This window comes from Pinus tabuliformis, chromosome J (assembly GCF_031772625.1).
Source record: "Pinus tabuliformis cultivar Carrire ecotype Pingquan chromosome J, CPIR1, whole genome shotgun sequence".
NCBI classification, from domain to species: Eukaryota; Viridiplantae; Streptophyta; class Pinopsida; order Pinales; family Pinaceae; genus Pinus; species Pinus tabuliformis.
In genome coordinates, this window is record NC_142295.1 from 75,542,144 (window position 1) to 75,560,737 (window position 18,594).

At 39.7% G+C, this 18,594-nt stretch overlaps 1 protein-coding gene across 1 annotated transcript in view; it reads left to right on the forward strand.

Annotated features, from left to right (window-relative positions):
• The window catches only part of LOC149225581 (butanoate--CoA ligase AAE1-like), a 29,704-nt gene extending 25,486 nt beyond the window's left edge, over window positions 1-4,218 (forward strand). Inside the window, exons 3-4 of the mRNA XM_089377169.1 lie at window positions 2,191-3,679; window positions 4,050-4,218. Of these exons, the coding sequence (XP_089233295.1) occupies window positions 2,191-3,651 (1,461 nt within the window). The 3' untranslated portion in view covers window positions 3,652-3,679; window positions 4,050-4,218. The remainder of the gene's footprint in view (window positions 1-2,190; window positions 3,680-4,049) is intronic.
• The last annotated feature ends 14,376 nt before the right edge of the window (window positions 4,219-18,594 follow it).

An 18,594-nucleotide genomic window follows, 5' to 3' on the forward strand; every position in this document is an offset into this window, starting at 1 on the left:
TTGAAGATCATTTAATGCTATTAGGACTCACCTTATTTAAAAAACAAGCATGCTAATCAAGGTTGCACGGAACGGGGAAACGGGTACGAGTTTCCGAAACGGGCACAAGTACAAAATGTGACCCCCCCAAATTTTGGAAACGGGGAAACGCGAATATATATATATATATATATTTTAGGACATTTAAGAAATATGTGCAATCATAAAGCATATATGATACATTCTAATTTATTACATTATGATAAAATTGTCAATTGTCAATGCATAAACTATAAGTCTCTAAATTTACATCACATTTACTCATGAATGATCACATAATGAAAATAGAAATATTCAAAATCAGCCACGAGAAATTTCTAATTTCTTGTCTCGTGCTTGATTGGGAGTCTCCTCCTACATAGTCTAACGACCTTAGTGCTTTTGATTAAATACAAGTTTCATACCCTAGTACCCTACATGCTCTTGATTATTGGGAGTCTCCCCTGCATAGAGGGCTTGGTTCTCTTGATTAAATACAAGTTCCATACTCTAGTACATGATAAAATCCAATGGAAACATTGCAATCCCCCCAATCCTGAAATCCTGAAAACTAGATAAGTCTGCTGGATTTTGAGTGAGATCTAAAATTCTACTTTCTCCATATGAAATCCAATGAGGGCGAAACTACTCTCAAACATCCTGAGTCATTTCATGGTAATGTTAAAAATTTAAGAATTTAACATTACCATGAACTGCATATGCCTCAAACTTCCTGATGAACTGCATATCAACACTAGGGCAAAAGTTCACTTTTATAACTTTAGACAGGCATCTAGAAGCAACTAGAAGGCATTAGAAAAACCTAATTAAAAATTAGAAGACATTAATTAAAAAAAAAATAAAAAAAAGTCAAGTTGCATGTGGAAACGGCGTCGTACGGCCTAGAAACGCGTTTCTGGCTGTACTGGTCACGTTTCCACCTCGAGAAACGTGCCAGTACAGCCAGAAACACGTTTCTGGGCTGTACCATACGCGTTTCCACGTTTCGTTTCCGTTTCCGTACGGAAACTCCTCCCCTGCCAGTGCTTCCTGCAACTTAGATGCTAATAAAATTTGTATAATTCTCCAGGTAAATAGCATATGAATGATGCCTACATTACAATGTTCCACCAAGTTTCCGGGACGAGGAGGCGAGGGAGCGGGGATACGCAGGAGCGGCCTATGCAAAAGCTCTCCACCAATTTTTAGGAAACATGGGGGGATGTCGAGGTATTAAAAACTTAAAATATAAATATAAAATATAAATCGATGAATCATATAACTGAAACAAATTTAAAACGAAAAGCATGATCATTGATATCATTATCATATAAATTATAATCACACATCATACATGTAGGTTTGTAATTGTACACTGTAACTACTAGTCTACTAACTTACTAACAATGCACAATGAAAATAAATTATAAATTTATAGATGTTTAAAATTTTAAACTTCAAACTTTAAACCATATTGATGTTCCGCTTCCAACTATGAACATTGAACACTGAATATTGAAATAAAATTATAAAAGTCAAGTCTAATACATCAAGAGCCAATTTTTTTAATTTTATAGAGTCAAAATAACATAAGAACATATCAAAAGATAAAATGAGCATAATTGCTCAAGGTAATGCCCCTTAAAATCAAGAGCAAACAGAAAATGAAATGCGAAATGAACATAACGTAAACCCTTCCCGGTCGGTCAACAAATATTAAAAATTACGATTTTTTGTTTCATTAAAAAAAATTGTGAATTTTTTCTAAGGAAACACCCCCTTAAGACCCCTTTCGCCTAGGAAACGACCCCAATTGGAGGGAATGACCCCTTTCAAGTTTCCTTGCGTACCCTATTTTTTGGGAGCGTGGGGAAATGACCTCCTCTCGTCCCCAAGTCCCCGGAGCGCGAGGGAGCTAGGAAACTCGCCCTGAGGTGGGGGGACGCGACCCCGTGGAACACTGCGAGTACATTATGAACATTGAAGCTCACCATGATCAATTCTTATTTATGTTTGTTTTAAAAGATTGAAGATAAATAAAATTTGAGTGAGATTATGCAAAATTGATAACAATCAATGTCTTAACAACCATGGTTTTTTTCCAAGGAAAACATGGTTAAAGATATTGCCAAATCCATCTATTCTATTTTTACAGTCACAATTATCTGACAGGTTGCGGCAGTGGCTCCAAACATTCCAGCAATGTATGAGTTACAATTCGGTGCACCAATGGCAGGGGCAGTGCTTTGTTGCATGAATATTCGCCACGATACTCGCACAATGTCGGTTCTTTTAAGGCATTCTGAGGCAAAGGTGGTTTTTGTTGATTACCAGTTCTTGGAAGTTGTACGTGCGGCTTTCAACATTCTCTCTGAAACAAAGGCAAAGATGCCTTTTCTTGTCGTGATTCATGAATTGAATGGGAGCGAAACTGCTAAAGGATATCATTCAGGTATGGAGTATGAAAGGTTTTTGAGCAATGCAGACAAAAATTTCAAAATAAGATGGCCCGAAGATGAATGGCAAGCTATTGCCTTAAACTATACGTCTGGTACCACTGCTAATCCAAAGGGTGTTGTATACAGTCACAGAGGTGCTTTTCTTAATGCTCTTGCTTCTATTTTGATGTGTGGAATGACGTCAATGCCTGTATACCTTTGGACACTGCCACTATTTCATTGCAATGGCTGGTGCTTTGCATGGGCCATGGCTGCACAGGGTGGCACAAATGTGTGTCTGAGGAATGTGACTGCAGAGGCCATATTTGACGCTATTGCGAAGCATAAAGTCACCCACTTAAGTGGGGCACCAACTGTATTGAACATAATTGCAAATGCCCAACCACATGAGAGGAAACCTCTCCACAAGACTGTTGAAGTGGTCACTGGTGGGGCACCACCACCCTCCCAGATCATATCCATGATGGACAGTCTTGGTTTCAATGTGACTCATTCATATGGCCTCACAGAAACATATGGGCCAGCATCAGTGTGTGTATGGAAGCCTAAATGGGATTCTCTATCAAAGGAAGAAAAAGCAAGGTTGAAGGCCCGACAAGGGGTACCTCATCTGGGTCTTAATGGAATAGATGTCAAGAATCCTAAAACAATGGAAAGTGTTGACCGTGATGGAAGAATACTTGGCGAGGTAATGATCAGGGGAAATACGGTGATGAATGGTTACTTAAAAGACACTGAAGCAACCACTGCAGCTTTTGGTGGGGGATGGTATCATACAGGTGATTTAGGGGTGATGCATCCTGATGGCTATATTGAGTTGAAAGACCGTTCCAAAGACATTATCATCTCTGGTGGTGAGAATATCAGCACCATAGAAGTTGAATCAATTTTGTACACTCATCCAGAGATACTTGAAGCCGCAGTTGTGGGACGCCCAGACAATTACTGGGGGGAAAGAGTATGTGCTTTTGTGAAGCTGAAGGAAACTAAACAAGCTACCCCTGAAAGCATCATTGCTTTCTGTCGTGAACGCCTGCCGCAGTTTATGGCTCCTCGAACTGTTATATTTGGAGAGTTACCGAAAACTGCAACAGGAAAAGTTCAAAAAAATGTGCTAAGAGAGAAAGCAAAAGCATTAGGCAGCACGTCCGGCAGACATCAGAGCAAACTCTGAATGGCTCTTGACAGAGAAATCTATTCAGGTATGACTTACCTGTGGTTTAGTGATTCTGGTCAAATTCCCCTTCAGCTCCCGTAATTCCCTTCAAAACTCTGTTGTTTTTGCATTTTCTGTAGAAATTAACTGTTTTAGTCCCATAAAAAAAAGTCCGGTGGACGTTAAAATATCATTTCATTAACCGTTAATCCACTTCTGCTTGTCAACTATATTCAAATTTCAAGTAGACGATATACGCAGGACTTGCACAGTATATTGGAAACTATATTACTATAATGATATATCGCTGGTTTTTTAGTAATCCCACTTCTTGGTTCATTATATCGCTGGTTTTTTAGTAATCCCACTTCTTGGTGTAGTTGGGCTTTTTTCAGTAATCCCACTTCTTTGTGCAGTCAACTACATTCAAGTTGATGACACACGCAGGACTCGCACAGTATAATGGAAACTATAATACCATAGTGATATATCACTGATTTGAACTAAAATTCGAAAAATGGTAATGAAACTGGCAACAGCTTGTTAATTAGTCAATTCAATGGAGCTTGGTTTACTTGGAAGGTTTACCGAGAGTTCAGCTCTTCATTAACGTTTCACTGATGGAGCTTGTTTTATTTGAATTTTATAGGTTGAAAATATAAAGATATTAGTTGTAAATTTTGGATTATGATATCGTTGTTTTTAATATTGCAGTGGAAATTCAATAATAATTTTGATATTGCAGTAGAATTTCATATTGTGAAAATGCAACTCCTCAAAATCATCCGAAAGAAACAAAACAAAGTATCATGATAAGCAGTAACAAAGTATCATGACGAGCAGTAATATGATTAGCATTTAACATTTTGATTTAGTTGTAATTTAATAAAAAATATTATTCATATGTTTTTACTTATTATTATCAAAACAATGTGACTTTAAATAAGGAATTAAGTCAAAATTATTATTATCAAAACAATGTGAATTTAAATAAGGAATTGGATTTTTTATAATACTAGAAAGGAATTTAAAAGGTTTTTATTGATGAGGTAGAAGAGACCAGCTTTTAAGAAAAATTAAATGTAAATTAAAGAAATTACTTTATTCATAATTTGAAAAGGATTCACATAATAATAATAGTAACTACTACCATTTTTATATGGAATTCAAAGATCCAATTATACAAAAATTGTGGTTTCAAATCTATTAAAAGATATTTAAAATAACAATTAGATTTAAGCTACTTCAAACTAGATCAATATTTAGTTATTCTAAAAAAATTAAAAGTATTTGGTTATCAATAATTTTAAAGGTTATTGTAAAGTCAAATTAGAATGTTCATGTGAATAGAATTTTCATACACTACATTTAGAACTCTTTGTCTATGACTCATGTTATATTTCAATTGTATATAGAAAACATGTGTCTCCATTAGAATAAGAAACAAGATTTTTATACTTTGAGAAAACATGAGTTATACTTAGCACTTTGCACTTCCCCTAAAACCTTTTGGCATACCCTTTTCTCATAAAAGGACCTCCCCCACCTTGAATATTATTACATCTTGGGTTTCTCATGCCGCCTCCCTTTTATGATGTGTCTCTCTAGTCCTTCATACATGTTTCTCCTCCTCCAATCTTGTACCATTTATTTACCCTTGGGGATATTAAAAGATCTATCTAGAATTTGAGTACTAGCAACATTGCTAGTGGTGAAGGGATTCAAGTTGAGATTTTCAAGTATCGTATTGACTCTCTTACACTTCATATCATCAATCCCCTTAATGACTTAGCCTTTGCAAAGTTTCCTCCTTTAGTGTCAAAATATATTATTCACCCTATCTTTAAATAAGGTGACAATTTCAAACCAAACATTTGTCAAACTATTATAATTTTATATACTTCTTCTAAGCTTTGCACCACAAATCCAAACACATGGCTATGTGAGCATTTGTAGAGAAACAAGTTTAGAGCCAAAGGGTGTAAGCTTGAGAAGAAACTACATGCCTATTAATCACATCCTTACACTTATAGTTATCATTGAAGAGGCTAGGCAATAGTCTTTTAAGGTCTTTTGGTGTTTTGTGGACTTCCTAAAGGTCTTTCATTTTGTGCCAAGATACTCTTTGTTTCAAAGGTTTTGTGGTAAATGGACTTTTAAATATCTCATTGTTGTTATTATGATACTACAACATTGTTGTGGATCAGTTTTGAACAACATGGAGTCTCTCATCAAGAGCACCATTAGGGTTACATATGGATACTCATTCTTCCTAACTTCATTTAGGATTTAAATTGATGAGCTTGAGGAGTACATCAAGAGAACACATAAGTTAATGATGGTTGCACCTTACATCACATCTTGATTACATTACTCTTATTTGTGGATAGTGTGTTTCTTATAATGTCTTTCCTAAAGGGTTTTTAAAGGCAACTTGATGCCCTTGTTAGTTTTTGTAATTGCGGATAACTTGTGGTTTATCTTAGTTGAAGGTTTAATATATAACACCTCTAAAAGAACTATATGTGATTTCACTTCTTCAAAGTGGGGGTAATCAAGATTACTATACATTTACTTACTTGGGGGTCCAGTTTATCAAGTTTAAATTTAGCTTGATGTTTGTATCCTATCCCTAACTCAATAAGGGATATAAATGTCTTACCCTATTTATGTGCCAATAATTCTTTATATGCTTTTAGAACATGCTCCTAAAGATGGATCTCTTTGACATGATTATCTAAGGTTTTGGCACTGACTGTACATCTTGTTCATTTGGCATAGCTAGAGAGACTTCAATTCATTATACTTCAACATATGATCTATTGTAAACAAAGGGTTACTTAGGTTATTAGCCATGACAATTTTGGCATCCACCCCTTGTATGTTGAGAGCATATTTAAGCTTATCTCTTTTCTTCATATAATTTGTACTTTTGGTTATTCATCTATAGGATGGAAGAGATATTTGTACTTGGCCTTGTGAAAATTTCTAAATAGAAATCCTATTGTAGTGATTAATATTATTTCTTCTACTTATTACCTCAGAAATAAGTTATCTATAGTATTCTTATGGAAAATATCGAAATATATTCTACTGCAGCCTTCACAATTAAAACATTGCAGAAAGTAAATGTAAGGAAATACACTGGCACAAATACAACCACAATGACAGTTATTTTTGGACAATCGTCCTCGGAAAAACCCAATGTGGGAAAATTGGTGTAGCAGATGAGGGTTTTATTATTCTTCAGCAAATTCTCTTGTACAAATTACAACTAGCAAAATAGGAATGAGAAATTTTACAGACACTTCTTGACCAAATTCTACCCCAGATGAAGTACTTCTTCTTCCCTGGAATCCTTCTGATCCTCTCTGCATCGGACTGCTCTCCCAGGCTCAGCGTCAAGCTGCCCACGCAGGCTCTGCATTGAACTACCTCTGCGTTGCCTCTTTCTTCGTCACCATGTTCCTGCTCTATGTCTTGCTGTCTTGCACTCTCTGAATGTGTTGATGTCCTCTCTCTCTGTCTCACCTGTAACTCTCCCTCTGAATCGATTTTCTCTTGCCAAACTTTGACTAGTGAGAAAATCGATCTTACTCGAGTAACTGAGCATCTGTCTCTGGTGTATTTCCAAATGACCCTCAAGCCCCTTCTTATATCTTTCTTATGGACAACCAATGTCCTAGATTAACTCTTAATCAAAGGCTTAGATTGTTTTGACTTGATCTCCATATTTTTTTAGAAGATTCACCCATAATTAGATTAATACCCATTAATATTTTAATTTTCCTAAGTTTAGACTTAGGAACCTTATTAAAAATATTAATTATTTTAATATAATCATCTTTGGGTGGAATTTCCCAAAATGGTTTCTGGGTTCTTTGGAATGCATGTGCCCAAGCCTCCCTGCAACATTTGAGGCTTAGAGCACCCCCGATGCTACCCCAAATCAACACTCCCTCTTAGTGAGGAATGTGCTCTAACAATACTCTGCTATTGCATACTGCTCTGACTCTGAAGCATCGTCATCTGCGTTGTTGATGCCTGACATGTTGTCCACCAACTACTGTGTTGTTGCTGCAATTGTATTGTTTCCTTTGACACTCCCACTACCAATGCTACATTTGTACTACACCTCCCTCTGAATGTCTGCATCTGTGATGTTGTTGGCACTGCCACTGCCAACTATCCCTACACTGCAAATTGTTGTTGCAACTGAAACATATTTTCAACCATACCCATCTGCTCTCTGAACTGAGTGAACTTAGCTCTTCCAAGAGCCTTTGTGAGTATATCGACCACTTGCTCTCCTATGGAGACATATTGTAGTTGTATTGCCCCACACTGAACACAGTCTCTGATAAAGTGACAATGGATATCTATATATTTCGACCGATCATGAAATATTGGATTCTCAGAGAGTTTGATACAACTCTGATTATCACAGTAAACCTTGGTTGCTTCCATCATTTTTCTGAATAAGCTCACAAGCAATTTTTTGAGCCATATGGCTTCGCATGTAGCTATGTTGGCTGCCATATATTCTGCTTCTGCTGAACTTAGTGCTACCGATTTCTGCTTCCTGTTGCACCAAGATATCATCCTTGATCCAACACTGAGGCAGTACCCCGAGGTACTTTTTTGGTCTACTGAATTACCTGTCCAATCTGCATCAGTGAACCCATTCAAGCTGACATCCTCCCCTCTGGAGTACTTCAACTCTTATCCAATTGTTCCACGTACATACCTAAGAATGTGTCTTACTGCTGCCCAATGCACTCTTTTTGGTTCCACCATGAACTGACTAAGAGTATTGACAACAAAACAAATGTCTGGTCTAGTGTTGACCAGAGACATAAGCGACCCAATGAGCTACTTGTACACGGTGGGATCTACTTCTTTATCTTTTGATGCATCTATTTTCTTCGAGTTGGTGATCATGGGAGTAGCCATGGTTTGTCAATCCCGCATTCTGAATCTCTTTAGAATTTCTGTAGCATACCTTCCTTTTCCAAGGAAGATCTCCCCATTCTTCTGCGGAACTTCTAACCCCAGAAAATAATGCATCAATCCCAAGTCATTCATGTCGAATTCGACTTCAAGATTCTTCTTGCAATCCTGGATGAGCTTGGATGACCTAGTTAGGAACATGTCATCTACATATAATACCAGAATAAGTGGCTCATTCTCTACCAACAAATAGTAGAGATTGGGATCAACATCACTCTTGAAAAATCCCAACTACTGCAAGTAACTATCAGTCCGACCATACCATGCTTTAGGTGTCTGCTTGATCTCGTACTGGGCTTTCTTTAACTTGCAAACATGAGTTTTCTTCTCATGAGTTTCGAAGCCTTCGGGTTGTTCTATATACACCTCCTCTTCTATCACTTTGTTCAAGAATGTTGTCTTGACATCCATCTGGTGAATCTCCCATCCCATTTGAGCTGCTAGGGATATAACAGATATGATAGAGGTGTATCGAGCAATTGGGGCGAAGGTCTCTTCATAGTCTATTCCTTCTTTCTGAGCATACCCCTTTGCCACGAACCTTGCCTTGTACTTCTCTATGCTGTCGTCTACAACATACTTGATCTTGTAGATCCATTGATGAACCTACAACTGATCTATCTTTTGGTCTAGGTACTACTTCCCAAACATCATTCGTCATGATGGAGTTGTATTTTTACACCATGGCATCCACCCATAGTTGGTGTTAAAAAACTTCTTGAAAGCTAGAGGATTCTTCAACCTAAACTACCAATGCTTGGTATCTATCTGGTTGTCCATGCTACCTCTTCTCGGCTCTAAGAGCTCCAAGAAAATCCTATGCGTCCCTCAGTGTCTGTCGTACTTCTATGCTAGTTCTACCATTGGTGGTGGGAGGCTCAGCTAACTCTTCCTCCTGATCATGTTGTTCCGTTTGTTGAGAAGCATATGCATTTCCTCCTTCTGAGGAGATACTGGTGTTGGTCACTGTACTCGATCCAGGTGTATGTCCTCCTATCTGCCCATCTTACTACCCCTGCTGCTCTTGGACTAATGGAACATCTCATGACTGATCTTCTGTAGGCATCTCTCGAGATTTCCTGAAAGCTTTGTCTTCTATGAACTTTGCATCTCGTCTTACTACAATCTTCCTACTGCCAAGAATGTAGATTCTATATGCATTTCAGGTCTCGTTGTATGCTATGAGATACCCATTTTTTGCAGTTTGATCCAGTTTAATGCACTTCTCATCTGGAATGCGACAATAAGCCACACTTCCGAATATCTTGAGATGACTGACTTCCGCCGTCTTCCCTGTGAAAAGTCCTTCGGATGTTCTCTTCCTAATGCTCTATGAGGAGTTATTTTCTGGATATATACTGCTGTGTTGCAAGCTTCTGCCCATAGATACCTAGGTAGATCTTGATCATAAAACATAGCTTTGGCTGCCCCAACAATAGTTCTGTTCTTTCGTTCAACTATTCCATTTTGCTCCATATTATATGGAGTTGTCCACTCTCTTTTGATGTCCTCCTTTGTGCAGAAGTCTGTGAAGTCTTTGTCTGTGTATTCTCCACCATTATCTGATCGCAATACCTTTATATTCTTTCTGGTCATATTTTCAACAAGAGCCTTAAACTCTCAAAACGATCAAAGACATCATCCTTGGTCTTTAAGAAATAGATCCAAGATTTTCTAGAGTGATCATCGATAAAGGTGATGAAGTATTCACCACCACTAAGAGCCCTTGTGGACATATGACCACAAATATCTGAGTGTATTAATCCTAATACACACTCTGTTCTATTGTTACTTCTGGAATAAGTTTCCTTAGCATACTTTCCTAGCACACATCCTTTGCACAAGTCATCATGTTCACTACTAAGGATTGGTACCCCTGTATCAGTCTCTCTGAGCATCCTCAGTGCTCCATGGTGTAGGTGCCCCATTCGCCTGTGCCATAATTCATTTCGCTCCTTCTCATCATTACAGTTGTTACCTATCAGTGCCATTGGTGATTCGAGCTGCAACCCATACAACTTGTTGCTTCGAACCCCAATTTGTTTTTTCTTCTTCCATCTTGGATGCTTGATGTATGCCTTCTTTCCTATGAAGTATACATCATATCCCTTGTCCCGTAACTAGGACACTGAAATTAATTTCATTCCTAATCCTGGCACATGTAGAACATTGGTGGCTCGGATGTTGGTTCGTGCTTCTGTTTGAAAATCTATGGTGCCTCTCCCTATTGGATTACATTTTGTTCTATTTCACATAGTTATTTGGAAGTCCATTTGTTCTTCTTCATAGCTCGAGAAATGTTATTGTACTCCAGTCATATGAGCTGAAGCCCCGCTATCAATGTACCAAACATCTGCAGATGCTGAATTTTCTAGGCATGTGAATTCTTCATCTAATCTGATAGATAAATCTGAGACACTTTGAGTATCCATATTGTGCCAATTTCTGACACTAACCTATCCCAGCAACAGCTGAAGGAAAAATTGTGTCCCACCTAAGACTGTTGATTTGGGGTAGCATCGCATGTGCTCTAAGCCTCAAATTTTGCAAGGAGGCTTGGGCACATGCATTCCAAAGAACCTAGAAACAGTTTTGGGAAATTCTAGCCAAAGACGATCTTATTAAAAAAATATATATTTTTTTTAATGAGGTTCCTAAGTCTAAACTTAGGAAAATTAAAATATCAATGGGTATTAATCTAATTGTGGCTGAAACTTCTAGAAAAAGAAGGAGATCAAGTCAAAACGATCCGAGCTTTTGATTAGGAGTTAATCTAGGTTGTTGGTTGTCCAACAGAAAGATATAAGAAGGGGCTTGAGGGTCATTTGGAAAACACACCGAGAGATCAAGAGATCGAATTTCTTAAGTGAGAAGTTCTCAGGAGGAAATTATGATAGAAGAGATCTTTTGCAGTAAAGGGGTAGGGACAGTGATCTGAAGGAAGATTTCTAGATTTGGAGAGGCAGTAGAAAGAGGCTAAGTTATTTCCAGTGCATGAACTCGCGAGTGCAGGAACACGCGAGTGCAGGAATGCACGAGTGCAGGAACGTGTGAGTGCAGGAATGCGAGTGCAGGCAACATGAGTGCCAAGGTTTCTTAGGGAATATCTCTACCATATTTTCTTATTGTTTGGATTTCCAGTTGAACATCCATAGATGTACTTAGATTTCACTACTACATAATAAAGTAAAACCCCCACTGCTCCATCAGTTTTCCCAAGTTGTGTTTTTCCGGGGACATTTGTCCAAAAATAATGGTGTCTTATGTGTTGGTATTTCCTTGCTTAGTTTCTATGTTTCAGAATCATATTTAATTTGGTGTAGGATTCTTAAGTAATTTACGTCAATGTTTCAAGAAGAAATTTGACATACGTTTGTAATGTAATTTACGATCTAGGTGAAGTAGATTCAGTTGGTTGTAGTAGGATTCCTGAGATTGTTAGATCTAGGAGTTTTCACATGGTATCAGAGTTGTTGATGTGAAACATGAAGAAAAATTCTAGCACTGAAGCAAGGGCCAACTTACTGCAACAAACAGCAGTTTGAATCCCCTGAGGGATTGCATAGTTCTAGCTAGGAGGGCTATATTTTTGTGGGTGTCTCTCTCTGAGTCAGTTGATAGAGAGGTAAGACTGCCGAATCGAGAATTTTCCAAGGCAGAGGGAACCACGCAGAGCATTAGCGCAGAGCTAGAGGGACGCAGTTTTTTGCAAGCCGAGTGATGGGCAGAAAAGTCGTCGAAAGAAGGAAGCAGATCTCATAGTGAGGAAAGACTTCCTCAGTGATTTCTTGCCGAGGAAATCAATATTTCTCATTTGCTTAGCAGCAGAGAATCAATAGATTTACCACCTCCATCAGGGAGTGCATAAGCCAACCTAGAAGCTACATAGTAAGGAGAAAGAGGGAGTTGTTCGACAGTTTTCGGAGGATATGGCAACCAGTGGCTTGAGGGATCGGGACAGGTTGGACGAAGCTTCCAACTACGTCATCTGGAAGGCTAGAATGCCCTTCCTTCTAAATGAGCATGCCCTCAAGATGTATGTTGATAGTGTGGTAGTTGTCCTTGCAGATGCAGATCTGCTAAAGAAGTACAGAGCTGAAATGGCAAAGGCCAAGAGGATGATCCTGGATGGAGTCAAGGATCACGTGGTGTGTCACGTTGCTAGTAGAGGGACTGCTAAGGAGATGTGGGATGCCTTGGCCACATTGTATTAGGGATCTTCTGAGCAGCGAAAGATGTACTTGGAATAAAAGTTGAGATCTGCGCAGATGCAGAAGGGAGAACGTGTGGATCCATTCCTCACGAAGCTGAAGGAGACCTGTGATGAGTTGTTGACTGCGGGGCATACACCTCAGGATTTGGAGTTAGTGAGATTGGCCCTAAATTTTGTCTCGGATGAGTGGCAAGTCTTTGTCTAGAGTATCCTGGGCAAAGAAGCATTGCCTAATTGGGATGAGATGTGGGCAACTATAAAAATAAGAAGAGTTGAGAAGAGACCTGGTCAAGGTCAAACTTGACGGCAGCAACAACAATAGTGGGTCGAAGCCCAAAGTAGAGGAGGAGGATAATGCAGCCCTTGCATCAAAGGGGCAGCAGGGGCAACAAAGACGAAAGGAGGACGTCTCCAAGGTGAAGTGTTTTAGATGTGGCAAGATGGGCCACTATGCATCCAAGTGTCCCTTGAAGAAAAAGGACAAGGATGAGAAGCACGATCCTAAGGTTGTTGTCGCAAAGATCTAACAAGAGGAGGAGTTCGCCATGATAGCCAAGATACCTCTAGGAGGGAGGTGGGCTGATATAGAACTGTAGTTCGATAGAATTATAGATGGGCAAGATCCTTGAGGAGCCCACCTCTTGGATCATCACCTTGATACGGGAGCCCATGATTAGTAGTAGCATGATGGAGGAGTTCTCAGTTGGTGCCATGGAGTGTTGTTTCGACAGATGCAGTAGTTAGTAGCGCCAGAATGTGAGAAGCGTAGAGCAGAGAGGCAGCAATGCGTGGAGGCACAATGCATAGCTTCAGAAGACAACGTGGGTCTAGCAGCAGTCAGAATTTCAACACCAAGGTGTATCCACAGGATACTTATCCAGTTTGGGTGTTTTCAGTTGCTTCTCTCAGCAACTAAGTTGTAGTATGGATGCAGTGTTAGCAGTGGCAGTGCTAGCAGCATAGCAGATGCAGCATTTGAGAGGGAGTTGTAGTACATATGTAGCATTGGCAGTGGCAGTATCAAAGGCAGTAGTACAGTAGCAGTAGTAGCGAAGTAGTTGGTGGACAACATGTCAGACATTAGCAGCGCAGATGACGATGCTTCAGAGTCAGAGCAGTATGCAGCAACATATATTGCTAGAGCACATTCCTCGCTAAGAGGGAGTGTTGATTTGGGGTAGCATTGGATGTTCTCTAAGCCTCAAATTTTGCAGGGAGGCTTAGGCACATGCATTCCAACGAACCCAGAAACTGTTTTCGGAAATTCCACCCAGAGACGATCTTATTAAAAAAATTAATATTTTTAATGAGGTTCCTAAGTCTAAACTTAGGAAAATTAAAATATTAATGGGTATTAATCTAATTGTGGCTTAAACTTCTAGAAAAACGGAGATCAAGTCAAAACGTTTTGAGCCTTTGTTTAGGAGTTAATCTAGGTCGTTGGTTGTCCAACAGGAAGATATAAGAAGGGGCTTGAGGGTCATTTGGAAAACACACCTAGAGATCAAGAGATTGAATTTATGAAGTGAGAAGTTCTCAGGAGGAAATTTTGATTGAAGAGATATTTTGCAGTAGAGGGGTAGGGATAGTGATTCGGAGGAAGATTTTTAGATCTAGAGAGGTAGTAGCAAGAGGTTGAGTTATTCCCAGTGTAGGAACTCGTGAGTGCAGGGACACGAGTGCAGAAACACGTGAGTGCAGGAATGCGCGAGGGCAGGAACGAGCGAGTGCAGGAACACGCGAGTGCAGGGACGCAAGTGTAGGAACATGAGTGCAAGCAACACGAGTGTCGAGGTTGCTTAGGTAATATCTTTGCCATATTTTCTTGTTGTTTGGATTGCCAGTTGGGCATCCATAGATGTACTTAGATTTCACTGTTGCATAATATAATAAAACCCTCATTGTTGCACTGGTTTTCCCAAGTTAGGTTTTTCCGGGGACATTTGTCCAAAAATTGCGGTGTCCTATGTTTTTGTATTTTCTTGCTCAGTTTCTATGTTTCAGAATCATATTTAATTTGGTGTAGGCTGCTTTAGTAATTTACTTCAATGTTTCAAAAAGAAATCCAAAATAAGTTTGTAATGTAATTTACGATCTAGGTGAAGTAGATTTAGTTGGTTGTAGTAGGATTCATGAGATTGTTAGATCTAACAATTTTCACATGGTATTAGAGCTGTTGATGTGAAACAAGAAAAGTGGGTCTAGCACTGAAGCAAGGGCCAACTTGCTGCAGCAGGCAGCAGTTTGAATCCCCTGAGGGATTGCGCAGTTCTAGCTAGGAGGGCTATATTTTCGTGGGTGTCTCTCTCTAAGTGAGTTGAAAAAGAGGTAAGACTATTGAATCGAGAATTTTCCAAGGTAGAGGGAACCACGCAGAGCATTAGCGCAGAGCTAGAGGGACGCAATTTTCTGCAAGCCGAGTGATGGGCAGAAAAGTTGTCGAAAAGGAAGCAGATCGCATAGTGAGGGAATACTTTCTCAATAGTTTCTTGCTGAGGAAATCAATATTTCTCATTTGCTGAGCAGCGGAGGAGCAGTAGACTTACCAGCTCCATCAGGGAGTGCGTAATCTAGCCTAGAAGTTATGCTATAAGGAGAAAGAGGGAGTTGTTCGACAGTTTTCGGAGGATATGGAAACCAGTGGCTTGAGGGATCAGGACATGTTGGATGGAGCTTCCAACTACGTCATCTGGAAGGCTAGAATGTCCTTCCTTCTAGATGAGCATGCCCTCAAAACGTATGTTGATAGTGGTGGTAGCCGTCCCTGCAGATGCAGATCCTCTAAAGAAGTATAGAGTTGAAATGGCAAAGGCCAAGAGGATGATCTTGGATGGAGTCAAGGATCACGTGGTGTGTCACATTGCTAGCAGAGGGTCTGCTAAGGAGATGTGGGATGCCTTGGCCACATTGTATTAGGGATCTTTTGAGCAATGGAAGATGTACTTGGAACATAAGTTGAGATCTGCGTAGATGCAGAAGGGATAACGTGTGGATCCATTCCTCACGAAGCTGAAGGAGACCCCTGATGAGTTGTCAGTTGTGGGGCATACACCCAAGGATTCAGAGTTAGTGAGACTGGCCCTAAATTTTGTCTCGGATGAGTGGCAAGTATTTGCCCAGAGTATCCTGGGCAGAGCAGCATTGCCTAATTGGAATGAGATGTGGGCAGCTCTAAAACAAGAAGAGTTGAGGAGAGACCTGGTCAAGGTCAAAGTAGTAGTGGGTCGAAGCCCAAAGTAGAGGAGGAGGATAATGTAGCGCTTGCATCAAAGGGGTAGCAGGGGCAACAGAGGCGAAAAAAGGATGTCTCCAAAGTGAAGTGTTTCAGATGTGGCGAGATGGGCCACTATGCATCCTAGTGTCCTTTGAAGAAAAAGGACAAGGATGAGATGCACAATCCTAAGGTTGTAGCCGCAAAGATCGAACAGGAGGAGGAGTTTTCCATGACAACCAAGATACCTCTAGGAGGGAGGTGGCCTGATATAGAACTGTAGTTTGATAGAGTTACAGATGGGTAGGATCCTTGAGGAGCCCACCTCTTGGATCATCACCTTGCTACGGGAGCCCGTGATTAGTAGTTGCAGGATGGAGGAGTTCTCAGTTGGTGCCATGGAGTGTTGTTTCGACAGATGCAGTAGTTAGTAGCGCCAGAACGTGAGCAACGCATAGTAGAGAGGCATCAATGCGTGGAGGCACAGTGCAGAGCTTCAGAAGACAATGTGGGTCTAGCAGCAGTCAAACTTTCAGCACCAAGGTGTATCCACAAGATACTTATCCAGTTTTGGGTGTTTTCAGTTGCTTCTCTCAGCAACTAAGTTGCAGTACAGATGCAGTGTTAGCAGTGGCACTGCTAGCAGCATAGCAAATGCAACATTTGAGAGGGATTTGTAGTACAAATGTAACATTGGCAGTGGCAGTATCAAAGGCAGCAGGATAGTAGCACCAGCAGCGCAGTAGTTGGTGGACAGCATGTCAGACATCATCAGCACAAATGATGATGCTTCAAAATCAGAGCAGTATGCAACAACGTATATTGCTAGAGCACATTCCTCGCTAAGAGGGATTGTTGATTCTGGGTAGCATCAGATGTGCTCTAAGCCTCAAATTTTGTAGGGAGGCTTGGGCACATGCATTCCAAAGAACCCAGAAATTGTTTTGGGAAATTCCACCCAGAGACGATCTTATTAAAAAAATTAATATTTTTAATGAAGTTCCGAAGTTTAAACTTAGGAAAATTAAAATATCAATGGGTATTAATCTAATTGTGGTTGAAACTTCTAGAAAAAGATGGAGATAAAGTCAAAACAATCTAAGCCTTTGATTAGGCGTTAATCTAGGTCGTTGGTTGTCCAACAAGAAAATATAAGGGGCTTGAGGGTCATTTGGAAAAAACACCTAGAGATCAAGAGATCAAATTTATGAAGTGAGAAGTTCTCAGTAGGAAATTTTGATCGAAGAGATCTTTTGTAGTAGAGGGGCAGGGATAGTGATCCGGAGAAAGATTTCTAGATCCAGAGAGGCAGTAGCAAGAGGTTGAGTTATTCCCAGTGCAAGAACTCGTGAGTGCAGCCACACACGAGTGCAGGAACGTGAGTGCTGGAACACGTGAGTGTAGGAACGCCCAAGTGCAGTAACTCGTGAGTGCAGGAACGAGTGAGTTCAGGAACACGCGAGTGTAGGAACACAAGTGCAGGAACGTGCAAGTGTAGGAACGTGCAAGTGCAGGAACGCACAAGTGCAGGAACGCGAGTGCAGGCAACACGAGTGTCAGGGTTGCTTAAGTAATATCTCTGCCATGTTTTCTTGTTGTTTGGGTTGCTAGTTGAGCATCCATAGATGTACTCAGATTTCACAGTTGCATAATAAAATAAAATCCTCACTGTTGCACCAATTTTCCCAAGTTGGGTTTTTATAGGGACATTTGTCCAAAAATAGCAGTGTCCTATGTTTTTGTATTTCCTTGCCCAGTTTCTATGTTTTAGAATCATATTTAATTTTTTGTAGGCTGCTTTAGTAATTTACTTGAATGCTTCAAGAAGAAATCTAAAATAAGTTTGTAATGTAATTTACGATCTAGGTGAAGAAGATTCAGTTGGTTACAATAGGATTCTTGAGCTTGTCAGATCTAGGAATTTTCACAGAGACAACCATCCTGTTGAATCTTTTGTTGCGATGTACCCTCTACCACTGATAAATTTCGATTGGAAAGACCTACCTCTCTGTCGACTCGCTCAGAGAGTTTTTTCCCAAGAAATCCAATCTCACTGGCTTGAACTGCGCAATCCTCTGAGAGTTTCGAATTTTGAATTCCCTTCTCCTTTCAATGTTGGGTCCTCCAACTTCTCTCTTCTGCTTCCCTATAGCTCCGATATCATGTGAAAATTTCTAAATAGAAATCCTACTGCAGTGATTAATATTATTTCTTCTACTTATTACCTCAGAAATAAGTTATCTACAATACTCTTATGACAAATATCGAAATATATTCTATTGCAGTCTTCACAATTAAAACATTGCAGAAAGTAAATGCAAGGAAATACACTGGCATAAATGCAACCACAATGACACAGTTATTTTTGGACAATCGTCCGTGGAAAAACCCAATGTGGGAAAATCGGTGCAACAGATGAGGGTTTTATTATTCTTCAGCAAATTCTCTTTTACAAATTACAGCTAGCAAAATAGAAATGAGAAATTTTACAAACACTTATTGACCAAATTCTACCCCATATGAAGTA